A 19,697-nucleotide genomic window follows, 5' to 3' on the forward strand; every position below is an offset into this window, starting at 1 on the left:
ACACCATGGTGTACGTGACTAACTTGGGCAGTGTTGCCTGGTAGCCAGATCAAAATGATAAAAATTCGTAAATTGAATATTGCAATTACCAGAGCTCTAAAAATTGCGTAACTTGGTGTATATACTAAGTAGCCGATGAGCATTCCATTTCAAGAATAATCTATCCGTTTAATTTTCGTGTCATAACCCCTTTAAGTCGCGTTAAGCGTGCACCGCAGCTCAGAGAGCGAAGAAACTGGTAGCGTAGCTCCCATTATCGACTGGTAGCGCAGGTAGGTCACCTCCTTGATATTTAGTTCAGCAAGCCACCGCCTGGTGCCGTCGGTATGTGGAGAAGGTCCATCGAACGCCACTGAGTATTTCTTCGAGTTTTGCACTGCGAGTAATGTTTTCAAGTTTTGCTCACGTTTCGCTACTGCCGAGGTTGCGGCCTCCAACGATATAGATGCCTCAGGTGCCGCCATGTTCCTCGGCGCCGAGAGGAGCAGAAGTGGTCGCAGCTCCGGGAGGGATTGCAGCGGTGCGCCGAACAGACTGCTCTGGCTCGCTGGTGACTGCAGCGCCGCTGGGTGAGGCCGCGGCAGGGGTCAGCAAAACGCGTGCTGAAATCAGATGTCATCTCATCATCATCAAGGCCCTAGCTGCAGGTACCGATTGACGACATAAGACCTCAAGGTGAAACGTTAGGCCTAACTTTAGGCCTAACACCAGGCCAGTGCATACCTGCGTCTACCCCTCGCATCAAACAGCTGCGCGTACCAGTTAACGACATTAGATCTCAAAGCATAAGCACAGGCCTAACATTAGGCCTAATATAAGGCCAGCGCGCATACCCAGATTCCCCCTCCCCGCTGCGCCACCAACAGTTCGGCTGGCTTCTTAGCATGTTACGATGATGACATTATGATGACGTTACTATGGGTCCACATGACGCGCCGCAACCAATGGGAATTTAGGTGTCGTTTCGTTCAGCCAATGGGAATTTAGGTGACGTTTCGCTCAGCCGATGGGAATTTAGGTGCCTGTTTTCGCGTCTACAGACAACGCTGGCTTCGCTCCATGGGCTTTTGCATTAAAAAATGGATTTACATTATTGTAACCAGAAACAGGAACTGCTAATGGCAACAAGAAATGACTATGATAGGCTACACCAGCGAAATCGACGACACTCAGCAGCTAGAACAAAAAGCTGTGGTGGCAGGTTCGCACACCCTTCTCGAGTGAACCAGATATTCACAGCGCCTGGCAGTCTAAAGATGAAGCCGTGAAAGTATGCTATACTCCGTTTCACCTTCCGTCCGAGCACAGCGGACGCTAGGAGCCATCCCAGCCAATGCGGCGTTGAGGGAGTGTCATGCGACCTTGAGCTCCCTGTGTCGCCCCGACATAGAGATCAGTGGTCGCCCCACCCTACCGGCAGGTCACGCGTTTCTCTCCCGGCGCTGGATCGGCTGGGATGGCTCGTGGCGTCCACTGCGCTCGGACTGAAGGTGAAACGGAGTATAAAAGCATATGGTGAAAATTGGCAATACCATTGTCACCTTGGACTGGAAACAAATGTATTGTTACTCTGAGACGCATTCATTTCACATCTACAGTTTCAGAAGAGCAAAAATTCAAAACAAATCAAAGAGTCCAACAAACAAAACAAGTTAAACAGTAACAGGCTTAAGCTGAGCTAGTTGGTTCATACTTCAGGTAAGGCCAGCTGAACTAGAATAAACATACACGAAGAAAAGACCATACACACCACTGGACTAACAACAGACTTTTCTTTTTCCTCCTCTTCTGTATAATATTTTCTTTGTATGTTTATTCTAGTTCAGCTGGCCTTACTTAAACAAGATAAGAATGTCAAACAAATAAAATATGAAACTGCCTCGAAGTAACCGTAAATTTGCCTGTTCTCGTTCAGTGAAGCTTACGTTACCAGTTGGCTGACTTTGCTAGAGCAACACTTTCCAACCATTTTGCACACAAAGGAAATCACTGAAACCCCAGCCTATCACAAACACTGCACGCATTTCCTAGAGGATAGTTTGTAAAGCACTTCCAATGCACATTAGCTGCGTCATGCTCCAAAGGATGTGGTAACACCACCGAAGTGCTAATGTGACGAAGCAAGTCTTGCAATGCGACGAAGCATGCACCTGCATTCAGCAACATCTGCCTCAGCTTCAGTAGACTGCAAAGCACTTGCTAGATGTTTACATTTTACATCCCTACACTTCTTTCGGTTGAAGTTGAAAAGAGCGTCGTTCGGCCCCTTCTGTGTAATGCTAAGAACTGACGACACAGAATTCGCGTTGCGCAAACGATGTCGCTACACCCTTAAACGACGACATGAGCCATTGCTAGGCGACTGGCAAGCAGATGGACACACGGACAGAGGACACACTTGTGAAGTTTAGTTTTTTTGGAATGGGAGGTATTCATATGGCGTTCGTCCCACATTTTGTTGCTAGATGTCAGTGTGATCAGCTTATAAGCGTAACGTAAGCTACGGATTCGAAGGTGTCATGCCAATCCTTGCAATGCTCGATTTCAGTGTGCGTCAGACAGCTCGGAACAGGAAACTTTTCTCGAGAGGACCACCGACTACGAAGCAGCCAATGAGAGAAGAGGGTCCATACCATTGGCGTTCCCCTCCGTTTCCTTATCGGATCTCCTCAAGGCTATCTGGAACAGATCTAGGCCAAAAAGTCCTGGAAAAAAAAAAGTGAAAGCCATTTACAACTCCCTGTAACACCGAATTAGAGCGCAGCTCTTGAGGAGGAGGAGGGAAGGGTACTGGGGGGTGAAGTGACCTGGGGGGGAGGGGTCACGTGACGATGCCGATGATGTCATCAGTGACGTCACTGATGACGTCATCCGTGATGATGGCGATGCGGATGCCGGTGACGTCATCAGTGACGTCACTGATGACTTCATCAGTGATGATGACGATGACGATGCGGATGCCGGTGAGGTCATCAGTGACGTCACTGATGACGTCATCAGTGACGATGACGATGCGGACTCCGATGACGTCATCAGCGATGATGACGATGACGATGCGGATGCCGGTGACGTCATCAGTGACGTAACTGATGACGTCATCAGTGATGATGACGATGACGATGTGGATGCCGGTGACGTCATCAGTGACGTGCGTCACTGATGACGTACGTCACGCACAGGGGAGGTCACGTGACTTCGGCGGGGGGTCACGTGACTTTGTGTGTCACGTGACCTTGGGGGTCACGTCACCCTGGGGGAGGGGTCATGTGACCTTGGGGGCCAAGTGACCTTGGGGGGTCGCGTGACCTAGGGGTAACCTTGGTTACGCCGACGGCGACGCCAACGCCGCTCAAGCCGGGAACGGGCCCCTAAGAGCTGCGCTCTAATAAATAAAAAATTTAAAATGACTACACAGTGTGCCGCAAACAGTGGCAGCTGTCGTGTTGTCGAGGCATGTGCTTTAGAAGACATACCTTTAGCTGATGTGCTTTAGGGTATTCGCTTTTAGTAGTATAGTCATAGGAGACGTGCGTTTGCAGAATGATTTCACGCGATGTGCTTTTGAAGAGAAAATAACACTGAGATGCGCTTCTAAAATTCGGTGGTTGCCACAGCAGAAGGAACATGTGGGAACCGCCGCATCCGACACTTCGTATCCGCCTCGTGCTCCCGCAACTTGTCGTCTGCGACCCGCCGTCGACGGTTTCTCTTTGCCTCTTTCTCGCAAACAAGGGCGTCTTGACGCCACTTGCTTTAACGCGCTGCCGCTCGTGCGCGATATTCGAGGTCCCGCTCCCTTTTCTCTTCTCGCACCGTTACGCCGCTCCGTCTACTCTGCCCAGTGCAGCACGCTTGCTATTCCCGATCCTTGGACGAAGAGCGAATCCTGCGTGCTCCGGCTTAGAGTCACTAAATGTTCCCAGGGCACTGAAACTCTTACTTGAAACACCAAAATGGCACCTCAATTTTTTTTTTTTTTTTTTTTACTGTGGTCACCATGAGCATTCAGAAAGCATGTTTTTGCGTAAAAACAAACAGAAAAAGCTTTTTTGTAGAAACTTTTATTGGAGATTAGTACAGAATGACAGGAGTGTGATGTTGTCATAAACTTTTAGTTTACAAGGCTATTTGGCACAATTAATATTGTTTTTATACAACCATGTCTCACCGTTGAGGTAGTGCGTCCCGACAAGGCACGTTCTAATTTCAGTGATATTTCGCAGTGCGTCCACTTGGGAGACGGGGGTCGGCGGCCGTGAAGCCCATTTCACCGTATATGTTTCAGCGCCAAAATGGCCGATCAGAGCTAAAATTGAACAGTAACAGTGGACTATCGAACGCGTTGCTCTGGTAACGTAGTGACTCTAGTCTGGCCATGTATGGGGAGGGGGAGAACTGATTGATTGTTGATCAGGGCTGCACCTTTTCTTCGTAGGCACGTCGGAGAACCTTCCAGAACACCAAAATGGAAGTGAGTGCGGTTTCCGAGCTACTTCTGTGTGGGGGGTGTTTGAGCTTTGCAGAACTCCTCTTACATCCTCCCTGTTGTATCCGTATGTCTATCAAAGTCTTCCAAATGCGCATTCATGTCCCCCAACATAATTATTTCCCTGTTAGTGGCAATTTCCATATTGTCTCCTGATATACATGTTAAGTGCTCTGCATTTTCCTCCCCTGCATCACTCCGTGTTCTTAAGGTACACATAACCCAGGATTTTGTCCAAACAGTCAATACTGCCTTTGATTTACACGTGTTCCCTGCAGCCCTCTCGTTCCCTTTCCTGTTTCTAACCCTTCACTAACACTCCTAATCTCCCTCCCTTGCGTTCCCCATTGGCTCGGTTGCATCCCATCCAATGATAGCCCTGTATGTATGGTGGTTCTTCCATATCCCTCAGATGTGTTTCTGCTAATCCACATACCGCAATGTTTTCGCTTTCTAATTGCTCCTCGATCTCCTCCCACTTTATTCTGTTCCTGCCCCCCTGCATGTTTATGAACACCATGTTAAGCTGTTTCTTTTTCCTATTCCTTCCCAAGGCTTCCTACCACCCTTCCAAACCTTCTCGGCTGGATCTACATTTCGGCCCTCATTTACAGTAGTTCCACTGTAGTGGATGCCCCTTGTAAAAGGGTCGAAGCGAGCCTCGTACACCCCCCTGTTAACTTCCATTACTTGATACTCAAATCGTCGGCTCATACCCCTTATCACCCGGTTAGCCTCCACCACCCGCGTCTCTATCTGCAAAGACTGTCCCCAGACCCCTGGGATGGTGCATATTTGCACATGCACAGTCTAGTAGACCTCCCTCAGCTTAGGTAACCCAACTCTATCTGCCTGCCGAGGTTCTGGCTCCGTCCCTTTAACACATCCTTTAGTCCTGCATGTACTACCACTAGGTTCTCTCCCTCCCTGTTTTCCCACACCTCCTACTTCACTTTGGCCATAGCATCTACCATGCACTTTCCTGACTGGGCCACTACGGTTACCCTCCCATCCCCTTGCACCCTGTCCAGCAGCCCCTATTTAAACCTTGTTATGTTTGAGTCTCCTACCATCAGCACCACCTTAACCCCCGACTGCCTGTCTTCACCCCCTCCAGCTATCTGTGCTTTCTCTGCCTCAACCTCTGCTTCCTTCCTCGGACCCTGCTGTACTGCAGCACTATAGAGCTGTGCAGCCTCCTTTCTTGCACTGCCAACCAACTCGTCACCAGCGAACTGTCCCCCTGGGTCTGCCGCCCCTACCGCCGTCTTCTCTGCCACCTCCTCCTTTTCCTTGTTAACTACGCCTGTCAGTTGCTGCACCATATCCTCACACTTCTTCTTATATGCTGCTCCAACTCAACCTTCCACTCTTCCTCCTGTCTAAGCTCCTCTACCTGTCGCTCAAGCTCGGCTCGCTGCTCCCGTTCTTGCCCAAGTTCTCCCGCCACGCTCTCTACCTTACTTTCCCATTCCCTGGTCATTTCCTCCACATCCACTTCGGCCTTCTTAATCAGCTTAACCTGCACCTCAAGCTGATCCCGCTTCTCCCGCTCTACCCATATTTCCCGCGTCAACTCGTCAACCATAGCCGCCTATTCCCCTCCTTTTCTCCTAAAACCATCTTCGACCTTCTTGTAACTCCACCATGTAAAGCTGCTCCCCTCGGCTTCTGCTACTTTTGAACTCCGTCTCCAGAATGGAGCACCAACACCCACACTCCTCAGACTCTACATCGGATTTGTGTCTTTCTTTTACTTTAGACTTATCCTTCTTCCGTCGCGTATTCACCATTGCCTACCGACACACAGCGCAAGCCCCCGAAAAATATCTTACCAAAACTCAAAGCAAGAAAACCTGGGTACGCCTCTACCCACACAACCAACTAGCCTGCCAAAAGTTTCAAATGTGTGCGTGCTTCGGTCTCGTGACCCTATCCAAAAAGTCTACTTTAACCCAACTATCCTACCACTACTTTACAAACTGTTTTCTACTACCCCATAAACACACACGCAACCAAAAATCACTTAGCTTCGCAGGAGCTCCAGAAAAGTTATCGTCACTACCTGTCAAGGTTTTTAGGCGGGCATTACAAACGAGGCTTTAGCGACATCCACGAGGTCCCAGGCGAAAATTTCTAACTGGGACCAGTTGGCACCTCAACTGGTTTCAACTGGGACTAACTGGTCCCAACTGGGAAGCAACTGGGACTAACTGGTCCCAACTGGGAATCAACTGGGACCAATGGGAGTCCAACTGGGGCCAGCTGAGGGGTCAACTGGTTTGAACCATTCCCAGTTGGGAGTCAACTGGTTTGAACCATTCCCAGTTGGGAGTGAACTGGTTTCACTCCCAGTTGGGAATGGAGTGCACTGGAACCAGTTAGGAAAGTAACTGGTTGGAGCGATTCCCAGTCGAGCTTCAAATGCCTTTCCCATTCCCAGTTAACATTGGGCAACAATTTGGACAAGTTGGGGGTGTATTGACCTTTGCTAATGAAGAAAACTAAAAACACTAACATTTTTAGATTTATACAAATAGGGAATTTTTAATTACTGGGGTACATTTATATATTTATAAAAATAATATAAAAATTTTAATTAACTAAATATTTTTTTAATTGGAAAATATAATTAGTGACAAAATGTGTTCACCTAAATGAACATTTAGTGCATTATTAAAATATATTAAAACATTTATTTAAATAGCAACAGTATTTTTTTTCTTTTAATAAATAAATTTATCTTTTGACTAATCAGAGCTAGCCGGCCGCCGTGGCACGCGGGTGCGGATTAGTGGTACGCGCTGTCGACAGATGGCGCTGCCTATGCTGACGCCGGAGTCGGACGGACGCGGTAGGGAAGGGTCGCCATCGCCCAAGTTGGCGTCGTTATGAAAATGTCAAAACTACAGCTGCGCTTCTTTGGACCTAACCGTACACACGCCATGGTGGCGGCGGTGAACTTCGAGGATGGAACGATGCAGTTCAGCGATCGGAGGGCACCCAGGAAAGACCGGACGGAAGAGAACACGCCGCGGAGAGCACAATGGCGAAAATGGCGGGAGGTCTACCTCGAAAATGTTCGACTGTTGTGACAGAGATTGCAAGGTGGGAGCGCTACCGCATCTTATCAGGACTTCACCTGCGCAACGCAGGATCACGGGTGAGCACCTTTCTTCACGCGATGGGAAGAGAAGCTGAGGACGTCTTCACTAACAGACGCCAGCGGCCGATCTTCCTTCATCTCATGAAGGACCACCTCTGAAAAAGCGATTCAACCGTCGCAAGCAAGTGGCTAAACCCGGAGCGTGTACGTCACCGAACCTATTTAGTTTCATTCTCCAAGTTTTTGACAATAAAGTCTTGTCAACCTTCCATTTTGTGCCGTGTTTCATTGTTGCTGGAGTTGGTACCAACTCCAACTGGGACCAGTTGGACGACTCCAACTGGGAATTGTTCCATAAACCAGTTGCAACTGGGACCAACTGGTCCCAGTTGGACGACTCCAACTGGGACCAGTTGCAACTGGGAATTGTTCCATAAACCAGTTGCAACTGGGACCAACTGGTCCCAGTTGAAAATTTTCGCCTGGGGTGCTCTTTGCTAATCGTTTAATTTGTTTTAAAATTACTTTTCGTGTGTTTTTTAAGAAGATACTGCTGTGTCCGATGTGATACTGATCCTTTGAACACGTATAGACCGAAAGATAAGCGCCGAAATTTCGTTGCAGTATCCATTTAAAACGTACCGAGGTAGAAAAACACCTTTCATAAAGCACTTTGATCTCACCAAGAGAACTTGACAACCAACTGCAAAACGAGCTAGTCATGCCCAATGCTGACAATTTGGTAAGGAACAACTTATGAACTGCAGGATCAAAAGCGTTAGTACAATCGAAGTAAATAGTGTCAACTTGACCACGGGGAAAAATTCCGAGGACACCTAAGCACTTATGAGTTGTGAATGCGAAAGCATTACGTTCTGCCTTTTAGCGCGTTGCGCCGCTGCTCGTTCCGGCCGCCATGTATTCGGAGACTTGACAACGATGGTGGACTGCTTGCCTCTTCGCTCGTTTCGCGGGCAACGTTTTACTACAGCGACTACTGCCAAGTGCCCCCCGAAGCCCGACGTTACGGCCATTACGGCCGCCGACGACGCGGACGATCACGGATGGATGAACGTATGCGATGCCTTTCGTAACGGACGGTAACTTGCGCCACCTAGCCTGAGAAAGTGCTTTCATCCCATACTTCATTTCTTTCTCTCTACGTCCCTGCAGCTCCTGCAGCTATCACCGGGCCGGGGGAATGAACCACCAGGCTAACCTTTGGGAGATCGGGCAAATACAAAATAAAACGAAAAAAGAAAAACATACCCGGCGAGGGAGTCGCCAATTTTCGTCTGGTCAACTTAGGTCAACTTTGTTGGGTTTCTTTCCAAAACTCGGACCCACTGAGAGACAGGGTTGAGACTTTGGGCCGGAGCCACGCGGGAGGGAGTCCCACTTTTTCTCGGTCCTCACTGTCTCCAGTTATGGTAGCTGCTTTTACCAATTTCAGTTTTCCCTAGTCCAAGGCTCTAACCTCCTTTGCATTCTCAACCCTTTTATAATCCACCCTTCCATCTTCTCCACCAAACCCAGGGCCCTTTCTACGTCTCTTCTCCCCTCAGGGAGGGAAGGTATAAAGGGGCCCTGAAACGACTTTTCGACTGGTTTTTAATTTGCGCCAAACCCGAGTGCACTGAACGTAGTAACATAGTGAAACCTTGTTTTTCTCTAATTTCGCTTTATTTTAAAAGTTATAGGCAAATTAGAATTACAAAAACAAGCAAAAAATAACCTCTTTCGTGACGTCCCTGGTCCTGGCTTGGGTGGCCGTCAACTAGAGGAGGGGTAGTGAGCTGCTCGAGCGCTCAGGGCTGCCGCACCCCGTGTCGACGGCTCGAGAGGGCACCACTAAAGCATGTGCTGGATAGGCTGGATGAAGCAGGCGGCCAGGGCGGCTCGCATTGTATGTATTTGCTGCGTGACTGAACACTAATTCAGCATGACACTAGATTGGCCATAAACGACAGCAAGCACGGGATAAAGGCACAAGGTCCAACCAGTCGAATCTGGTTAAAAATTCGAAGGTTCGTCAAACCGGCTCGAACTCGAAAAGTTCGACCTAAAAATCCGGTTCAACAAAAGTTTGCAACACCCCTACGCGCCGCTTCACAGCGATCCGTGGCACGCATCGGCACCTGATCCCACTATTCCTTTCTAGTTTGCGCTCCCTTTTCCACTGCTTGGCGACGGATATGTCGTTTCTTGTTTCCGTGCTTTCTAAACTGACTTTCTTTTCTCATCTAAAACACTAAACAAAAGCTACTTTCATAACTAATTGAAATGGTACGCACCACTTATATTTTGTATTTCGACTAAAAAAAATCTTCTAGCGGCCCTGAAGGCAGAAGCCAACGTTGGCAGACGCTGACTGACCGGGACCGACAACGTCAGGGGCGGACGCAGGTATTTCTTGAGGGGGGGGGTCAGGTGTTGGTCAGCGTATCATATGTTTAAGACCCCCCTCCCCCCTTTCCTAAGTCCACTCCCTAAATTTTTACACATCCAGAATTCAAGAGGGGGGTCAGGACATCCGGACCCCCCCTCTGAATCCGCCCCTGGACAACGTCACGATTTCGTCACATGCCGCACGCTTTCGACACCACGGGGCGCCCCGTAGGAGGAGGGGGTTTTCCCTTCGTCAGGTTAAAATATGGCACTGATATTTAGTTATTCTCTCCATTCCCGCTGGGTTGCCCGAACCTCCATTCCACATATTCAACAAAATATCTATATATCTTATAATTTTGCCCTGCAATTCTTCGTTCTTAGTACCCCAGTTCCGACTTCAAACAGTACAGAGCTCCCCCGAGAATTAACAAACAAAGTTTCTTTCCTCATTTCCCGTTTTTGTAACCAATACATAGCTACTCTCCGCATCCTTAACTCTGTTTTCAACCGACTTCGTTTGACTGCCCGCCTGTAAAAATTTGTTTCCGAGCTTTCAAGTCAGTTTCGTCCGATTTCTAATCAAGCTTTTCATGCATAGGAGCTTGAATACCTTAGCTGCCCATCTAATCTGCTCCATATCAGTTAGCCTTTGGTCAAACTTTACTTCTTGCCTCTCTGCTCTCAAAGGATGCCAACCCGATATCTCCCTATACCCCTTCACTTGGTGAATTATCATGTGCCCTTAAAGCTAACCTGCCTACAATCCTTTGTCTTACCTCTAAGCTTGACTGTACTTCAGATTTCATACACAAAACTGCATTACCGAAAGTCGACCCTGGTACCATTACTCCCTTCCATACCCCTCCCCCCACAACTTCTATTAATTCATTGGGAAGTATAGGACGCGAATGAGACGCCATTGGCCGAAAGCGTGCTGGGAGTGTTCCAGGGCGTCTTCAAAAATTTGAATGTGGCCAAGCAGAAGCCGCAAATAATACCCTGGCGATGGCCGCGAGAAACAAACTCAATAAGTGTGTTGGAGTAACTCTCGGCGATTGAAAATACGGTGCACGGGATGTTTCAATCATGGTCATCCAAAATCATGGTGGAAGAGTGCGACTCGCGGAACGATCGACATAATCCGTACGCCAAACGCCGAGAATCTGTCGTCCGAGCGGTCACACTCTGTCCGAGCAAAACAGAATTGAGCGGCACATTCGTTTCTTACATCTTTCTGCATGATCATGATCAAACATCACGTGCACTCTATTTTCAACCATGAAGGGTTACTGCACTTCACTCTTACGCCCTTATTAAAACCACGTACCAACGTATACCAATGATTAAAACTGTTTCTTGCTACCACCGCCAGAGGATTTTTTTCAGCTTCTGGTTGGCCAAGAGAGCATGTCGATCCCTCTTTTCGGGTCTGGTGCACGCCCTGGCTGTGCCCGCGCCTCCCACTGACCAAACTCTCTCTATACACGGCTCTGCAATAGACCACCAATCTCCATGACAATTCCTGGATCGCGCTTCCCTGCTTGGTCGCTGCACCGAGAGTGAAGCCACCGGACGGCCATCTTGCATGCGGCGAAATTGCATTTTTGCTAGCATTGCAGAGGCTGGCGGCAATGTGCTGATGACAAGTTTTCTACTCGTTCGTCATCATTCACCAAAGTAGCTTTTTAAGAGCCTGTGTAAGCGTTGAGACTTACCGTTGAGAACACTTGGAAAATTTTGCCTGGAAAAAATTGAAACAAAAATTTGGGAGGGCGTTCGTGTCCCTTTAAGGAATGTGTTAGCATGACCCTTGGAAACGCTACGTGTCCCTCTTTGAAAAGCGCAAACGCTGACCCCTTCACTTTACTTTTTTGGCTTTCTCTTCTGCTTCCTCCATTTTTTGTTGCCTTTTTTTTTTTTGCCTCGTAATGGAGTCAGTGTAAGCATTTCCCAAGGGTCATAATAATGTATACTCTAATACACCACTGGATCTTACTGCAATTTTTTTTTAACCCCTTTTCTGTACAGTGCCTGTCGAGGTATATGTTGATGCCCTTGGATACGGTCATCCATATCACTCCTGGAAAGAACCAGATTCATTTCACTCGGGGAAGGAACCGCATCTATATCCATATCGCAGCCCACGCACCGCTGTCGCCACTACTACGAGAGCAGAACAAAGAACCACCGACGACAGCAGAGCAGCAACTGAACACGCACACATTTTACCAACACCTCCTAGATAACAAAGATGCAGTGCTGAATCAGATGGCGTCACCAGAGAAGGCCAACGCTGGGCAGAGATTGGACACGGCGATTGCGTCAAAGTTTCGGCTCAAACCTGACTGGAAGCCGAGCACTGATGCAGCACTCATTTCCAATCTGTGCCTAGCCTTGGCCTTCTCCGATTACGCCACCTCATTCAGCACTACGGCTATGCTTTGTGCGGCGCCTCCTCCTCTCTGGCTCCCCGCCAGCTTTGCAAATGACTGCCGAAAACGAAAGGGCTCATTTTGACAAAAACCCAGCGGTGTCTGTCAGTTTGTCAGCGCTGGGGAGAGAGGGAGGCCGACGAGTGCCAACGGCGGCGCTTCGGACCAATGACGGCGTCGCACGCGTCCCGTTGTCCCCGGCACTCACAAACGAAAGACACCGCAGAGTTTTCGTCAAAAGTTTTGGTGCGCAGCTCTGACCACAAGGCCCGCAACGAACGTCCGAGTGCGCACTGCGACCTTTTGGGTTCACTGGTATCGAAGGGGCCTTTTGGACCTTATTATTTTTTTTCTTAACTGAGGCACAGGCATTCAAAGGAACGAGACAAATTTCTGTATTTACCCCATTCGTCAGGACTGTGGGTTTCCATATTTTTGTGTGCAAAATGGCATAGCTAAAGATATGCCACCGAAAAGTTTGGTCATAATGTGCTTAACTAACGAGGTTCATATAAACAAGACATGACTACTTAAACATACAATGTCCCCCCCCCCCCCCTTCCAAAAAAAAGTAGTTTCTTTTTTAATTGCGAAAGTAAACATGCATGCATTGCAGAATGCTCAATCTCTGTCCAAATGTAGCTCTAGTAGTCTGAATCAGATGGCAAAATTTCAGAACTATTTGTTATCTTATTCAAAAGTTTAGATTTTCTGAAATTTCCAATGGGAAAATGGCAGCCGACGAAACACTCGAGTATGCGGAGCGGAATGGTGACAGTTATCAAAAACAAGCCCCATTTTCCTATCTAAGTACTTAGAAAATCAGATATTACTTTTAGGTTCTGAAACTTTGGCATATGGTTTGGACTGCTACTACATTTGGATGGAGAATGAGCGTTCAATGCTGTTTGGTATAGATTGAACATAGTTACAGTTGTGCAAAAAAAGACAGGGATAAAGGAGAACATGTAGACAACAGACAAGCGCACTTGTCTGTCGTCTACACTTGGACGGTTCTCATTTTCTGCTGCAACTGCATCATGTTAGACTTTAAATCCATCCTCTAAACGTGGGCAATGAAAGTGTTGGCAACTGGCTCCACCCAGTCCATGCCAGTCATCCACTACAGGAAAGGAAAATTGGGCAACCCCCAGTTTTGTGTCAGCCTGGCAAAAATATATTGTATTCATAGATTTTCTACATTCATAAAACAGTATTGTCTAAAATACAATGCAAGCAGACACTCCAAATAAATTATGAAAAGAGTGACAGGTAAAGTACCAGTTGGAGGCATAGCAGGGAGAATGCTATTCAAGGTCTTCAAGCTTTATTCCCCTCTAAAACACAAGGCAGGAAAAGTGAAGAACCAGAGCACTTGACAGGTCTAAACTGAAAACAAAAATGTTTTCCCAAAGGGCCTCGGGACTTCTTGCAAGTATGTAAACCGGGGAAATCCCGTTTCTTTGTACGACAAACTCTTTGCAGCACTACCAATAAATTGGCACGGCCGCTCAATGAATTTACGACTTCCGCGTCGTAATAATGAATTCACAAAATGGTAAAAATGCGCCTACGATGGATGAACGTGAAAAAGAGTTCCGACAAGCTCGATCGGCCACACTCGAACGCCAACCTATTTGCGCACACAAAGTGAAACCACGACGAGCACCGAAAGCAACCACGGATGCCACAGTGCGGGCCACTGGAGCTTGAACGGCACACTGACTTTTTTGCCACGTCGACGATACTCGATGTGGGATTAAGACTCAAGACGGCATATCCCGGCACAATCCTTTCGTCGTGATGTATAGTCGGGAATGCCCAGAGCACTTTGGCCGTGCCTCGCCTAAACGGTGTCAATATGGGCCTTGCCAAATTTCAACAGACAATATCACCGAAGCCCACGTCTATTGGCGTAGGCTTACATCCACTGCCAAGAGACAAGATTGAAACTGCAAATTGACGTAAATGCACCGCCGACTTGCAGACTGCACCTCCTCCAAATCTATCTATGTGTCAAAAAAATGCGAGTCTTTACACGCCGCTTCTCGCTTACATGCACCGCTCGTTCACAACCACTGGATCTCCTTCGCCAGATTCGAGGTTTGGCAAAAGAAGAGATTGGAAACGTAGTCTCTTGTAGAGTGTGGCCACCTTCCACTCGTTTGCAGAAGGTGCCTCCCGAGCAGACACTAGGGAGCCCGGAATGAGTCGCCGTCCGGTGTGTTTGGCGTCCCATTCCACCCCCACGTCACAAGCCGATCCCGAAGTGGCAACAAACGACGATGCGGAAGACGTCGTGTCACATGTCGAGATGTTGTGGCGACCCAACTCCAGCCCGTGGAAGCTTGCCTAGACTATCAAGCTAGAGAGAAACCTGCAGCAGAACCTGCATCTGCAAACATGCACCATCACTGCCACGACACCACCGGGATCGCAAACGGTGACACCATGACCGCTCTATGAGGGACCACTTTTGAGGACGTCGTAAACACCGGTCGAGGACATGTTCCGGGCACCGTACTGCCACTTCCGTATGACCCAGAGCTCGGCCGGCCGTGTCCTCCGTTGTGACACTCGTAGCCGATTCCTTAGCTGCATCACCGCAAGCTCCGCGACCTCTCTTCGCCGCCCGAAGTCGCCCTAGTGTCTGTCGTACCGTAGTCCAAGCCACCAAGGAAAAGCTCGTAGAACTGCTCGGGCTGGCTCTTCTGCCTTGTGGACCCACGACTTCCTGCAGACAAAGGGGTCCGTCACCGTCACGGAAATGGTGGCCGACCGGCGAGGATGGTGGCGGAGACGCCCGACCCGACTGGAGGAGTTTCAAATTTAGTAGAACCATCTCGTGCCCTAGCACTACCCCGTACCATACAGATTTCTCGAAAAATGGGTCGACTATTTCGTAGCAAAGCCTTCACACGCACCACGTTTACTGGGACCTGCGACGACCATAACGAATAAAGCCCGAGTGTCTACGTTCAAGCGGAGCAGGCACGGAGTGAACCGTTGCAGTTTATAGACAAAATTTTGACTGTGTTTGCGGCCTAAAAAGTCGCTGCGCTAAGGTACGTCAACCGGCGGAAACTTCGATCTACTTCCTGTTTACGCCAGAAAATGTATTTAATATAATGAGATGCATTTATTGTTGGTGCTTACAGATTTAGAGAATTGTCTTGGTAAGGTGAAACAAATATTTTGGTTAGCTAAAGTTTGGCCCTCACACTTTGCTCTTGTTGGTCTTTTTTTTTTTTTTTTTTTTTATTTTGACTGTTGAGAACAGTTGCGCGTCGACTGCCGTGGTCGCGGCTGCGTCTACTGCTCGACGGTGCCTGTGCTAGCGTTGCGGTGGTGGTTATCATTTGCGGCAGCGGGCGCTTTTGTTCGCCTGTTGGTCATCGGTCTATTTCGACTATCAGTATGTCGAGCAAACGGCACCTTGTCAATTGCTCGACTCAGTGGCGCTGCAATTCCTGTGGCAACAGCTCTGCCAAGTTCTTTGGATAACCGAGTGACGAAAGGTAAAGACAGGGGCTGCTATACTTTTGCTTCTACAGTTTCGGATTGCCAAAAATTGCTAGTTTATGTTTCAATATGCTAGTTATTTTGGAAGGTCACAAAGGACACGGCATTTACGTTAAGATGAGCGGTGTGGGGGGATTGCTGTTGGAGTACTGCAGCTCAGTAGCACGCGCGTGGAGCAGCTCGTGCTGAAGAAGGAACCTGCGAGAGACTGTGGCGATCGAGTCACTGTTGCTAATTACAGCAAGGTTGACAATGTGATTGCAGGTCTGTGAATACTTGAATAGTAGCTTCATGTAGATTCTGTTACTTTGTTGTGCCGTGAAGTAAGTATTTTTTTTACATATAAAGAGCGTGCCTCATAAAAAGAGAACTTGAAAAAGAAGTTTAAACTTGTGCTCAGACTGGCGACGTGCGCCCGTCTTAAGCCGCGGAACACCGGCAGCTGGGCACGCTTTGCACTCATTGATTGACGATATGATGAGAAGTGGTTGTCACTGAACACGACTGTTGCCAAGCAGAACTCAATTGAGTGACGCAAAGTCAAGTGCAATCATTTTGGAAGCATCGGACATTCGCAAAAAAAGGTAGACACTTTCTTTTTTGTTTTATCTAAAAAAAGATATTGCCATTACATCGTTTTGTAGAAGAACCAGACGGCAGCAATGGGATGCAAGTCCAATCAGAGTTAAGGGCAGTTTTTCTTCTCTCAACATTGGCGACAATAGGATGGAAGTTCGTTGGGAGTTTGGAGGCTGCTCCGAACTCCAAACGAACTTGCATCCTATTGTCGCTGAGGGCGAGAGAGGGAGAGGAGGGACAACGCTTCTCACACCCTCCCCCCTAACCTAGCGGTTGCCACAACGACGGTGCGCATATTGTTTTATTTCTTATTGTTATTGTAGAAACCCAACACCCGTTGGGAGAGATGTGCCACTGCCGTCTGCAATTGGAGTCCCAATGGGAGGGATAGGAAGAGTCTGCCGGTTGGGTACAATTGCCTGGAACCTGCCTCCAGCTGCTGTGTTTAGCGTCCATGCATCTAAAGTGGTCCGGGAAAGGCAACAAATGACGTCACAAAAGCCGGAATGACTTGCTCTCGGATGTCGCGATCCTAGCAAACAAGCAATAAAGTCCCGTAGAAAAAAAATGAAATAAAGAAAGACGTTTACATCTTTCTGCAATGCCGAACTAGAGCGCAGTTCTTGAGGAGGACGAGGAGGGGAGAGTAGGGTGTGCCCCTCCTCCTCAGTACTCTCTCCTCCTGTCCCTCCCCTCCTCCTCCCTTTCCCCCTGCTCCATCCTCCTTCTCTCATTCTCCTTCCTCCTCTTCCCGCCCCCTCATAACATCGCTCGTGAAGGTCGTCACCTTCACTGATAAGATCATCGCCTTTACTGTGGAGGTCGTGACCTTTGTCGTGACCTCCACAAGTGTCTTTGGGGACGTCACTCGTGACGTCTTTCGTAACCTTCGTGACGTCACTTGTGACCCTCATGACATCATTATGGGAAATGTCCCATGATGCAACGCGTGGGTCATGAGTGACCCGCGTGTTGCATCATCGGACGTTTCCCATAATGCAACGCGCAATTACGCCGACGATGCTCAAGCTGAAAACAGGTGCTTAAGAGCTGCGCCATAAAAAGAGACTGCAAGTGCGGCTGTTGTTGCGGCATTCTAACTACAGGCTGCCAGGGCTTCCGTAAACCGGCAAGCTGGCAAGCGACCGGCGGCAAGACGGGTGTCTCCCGTGCCCAGCTCTGCCACTACGTCACCAGCAGGATCGCGGCAGGCTACATACAGCACGACACTTCTACCACATCATCGAGCGAAAATAGAGGGCCCAAGTATGAGGACGTGGTAGGCACATGGATCGGAGACACCATCCAGGCACCGTACGCTATCTCCAAAAGCTAGTTGAGGAGAGCCCCTTACTTGAACCAGCAGGTTGTGCTGGCACGACGAAAACTTGTTCCGGTTCAACGAGTCGCAACGCTGCCGAACACTGTGCTGCAGGGAGGCCACAAGAAGGCAACAACTGTCCCATAACAACTTCGTCAAAACAACTATGTCACAACCACTTGTTGCTTTGACTGTTCGACCTCGCGGAACTTGATTACGTCTGCTTGGGGCCGAAATCTGTCGCACACGGCGGGGGGTGCGTGCCGAGGTGGCCTCACCGATGGTCAGATCCATGAGGACTTGATGTTGCTAGACTTCCACTGAAGATGCTGCCCCAGGACCTAGAAGGATCAAATGAATGGGGTTGCAGTAAATACACAATGTATGGACACCCCCCCGATAAACCCAACGTTTTGTAATGGAGGTGGAACCGACTGCCCAGTGCCCACATTCCAGATGAAGACTAGGCATCTTTAGGACAGCTGTGGCGCACAGTGAATGCTAAGAGTGAAAGCTCCCAGCTTCAGAAGCTGCTTTAACTGTTTTACAGTAATCTCAGCCTACAGTACTCGTGCACTATAAGTTCAGCAATCTACCTTATAAGTTTCCGCTTTTTACAGGCAAGCAAGCAAGTTTAAGTCAAACATGATTTAAAGCCAGCTGTATGCCGTCGCACCACACTGCGGTTGCACTGTGCTCAGCACGACGAAGTCACCCAAAGTCAACATTGCCCACGTTAAATATCACCGATTTTTCTTTCTTCGGGCCATAACCTGACCGACAGTTCGGAACAGAACAGTAGTGGCCCATACCTCAAGAATCTTTGCTGTACATAGGGGTCGAAAACCCGACGAGAAATGCCAGTTTCCTCTGCTACCACCATACTTGTCTGCTTCAGGCAAGTTCGGGAGCAAAACAAACAAAATGAAAAGCAAAGCATAGCGTCGGACGTTTCACAGAGGACTTCACATTGCCAGTCGCTCACACGATTTGGAAAATGCATAAAACTTGGGAAAAATTTCAATAAATAATCATGTGGTAATTTTATTTCGTCAGGATTTAGTAAATTCTACTTCAAATTAAGAAACATCGCTGACACAATGCATTCTCTCGTAGAGTTTCATACAAACACGGGTCTATCGCCTTCCGTATGCCGCCGCACCATCTATCGCAATGCTAACACACCTGCCGAGTGAAAGCCGCCAGGAGGACACAATCAGGTCGCAAGACAGCGGTAGGTTTTAGTGGTCGTTTCTCCACCTGCCTGTCTTATATCCTGCCCTAGAACTACCTTTCACTAGAGCAAAGCTTTGGCAGGATTTTATGAGATCAAACGTACACACTGCCTACGGGAAGTGGTTGCTTGTCACTGGGCTTCTGTGTTCTCGGATAAATCAGATAAACTCAGAATTTCAAAGCCATGATAGAAAAAAAAAAAAAGCCAATAGGGACGGTACTTAACAAATTTCGCGGAGCACAGGACTAGTGGTTTCAAGTAAAGGCCAGTTCGGTTTTATTTATCTTGGACTATTGACAAAATGAAGCTTCCCGTTTATCTTGTCAAAAATCGTTCAGTACAATGGGTTAACATCCTTCTCAACCACGACGAAAATTCTGCTCCGGGTCTTCAAACAATAGGGCGCTCTATTGTTTGAAGACCGGTGGCTTCACTGCAGTACAAACAGAGCCACTTCTCCTTAGAGGGAGAAAAGGTTCTGTTTTTATACCGATGAAAGATGTGAACTTGTAGATTTCGTAGTATGAGGAGGGCCTGAATGGTTTTATGCCTGTGTGGCTATTTGAAAGTACCGACGTTTATTGAAGTAACTTATTGTTTCAAGGTTTGTCGTGGGACAGTTA

The 19,697-nt window shown here is 48.2% G+C and overlaps 1 protein-coding gene and 1 non-coding gene across 2 annotated transcripts in view; both read right to left on the bottom strand.

Annotated features, from left to right (window-relative positions):
- The window catches only part of LOC115332158, a 43,723-nt gene extending 41,017 nt beyond the window's left edge, over positions 1 to 2,706 (bottom strand). Inside the window, exons 1-2 of the mRNA XM_042289139.1 lie at positions 2,634 to 2,706; positions 407 to 602 (exon numbers count right to left, since the gene is read on the bottom strand). Coding sequence (XP_042145073.1) covers positions 407 to 464 — 58 coding nt within the window. The 5' untranslated portion in view covers positions 465 to 602; positions 2,634 to 2,706. The remainder of the gene's footprint in view (positions 1 to 406; positions 603 to 2,633) is intronic.
- Positions 2,599 to 19,697, bottom strand: part of LOC115332161 — a 31,746-nt gene continuing 14,647 nt past the window's right edge. The window contains exon 16 of the transcript XR_006077506.1: positions 2,599 to 2,705. This is a non-coding gene — a transcript (uncharacterized LOC115332161). The remainder of the gene's footprint in view (positions 2,706 to 19,697) is intronic.

Source organism: Ixodes scapularis, unplaced genomic scaffold (assembly GCF_016920785.2).
Source record: "Ixodes scapularis isolate PalLabHiFi unplaced genomic scaffold, ASM1692078v2 PGA_scaffold11__112_contigs__length_91849675, whole genome shotgun sequence".
Classification (NCBI taxonomy): domain Eukaryota; kingdom Metazoa; phylum Arthropoda; class Arachnida; order Ixodida; family Ixodidae; genus Ixodes; species Ixodes scapularis.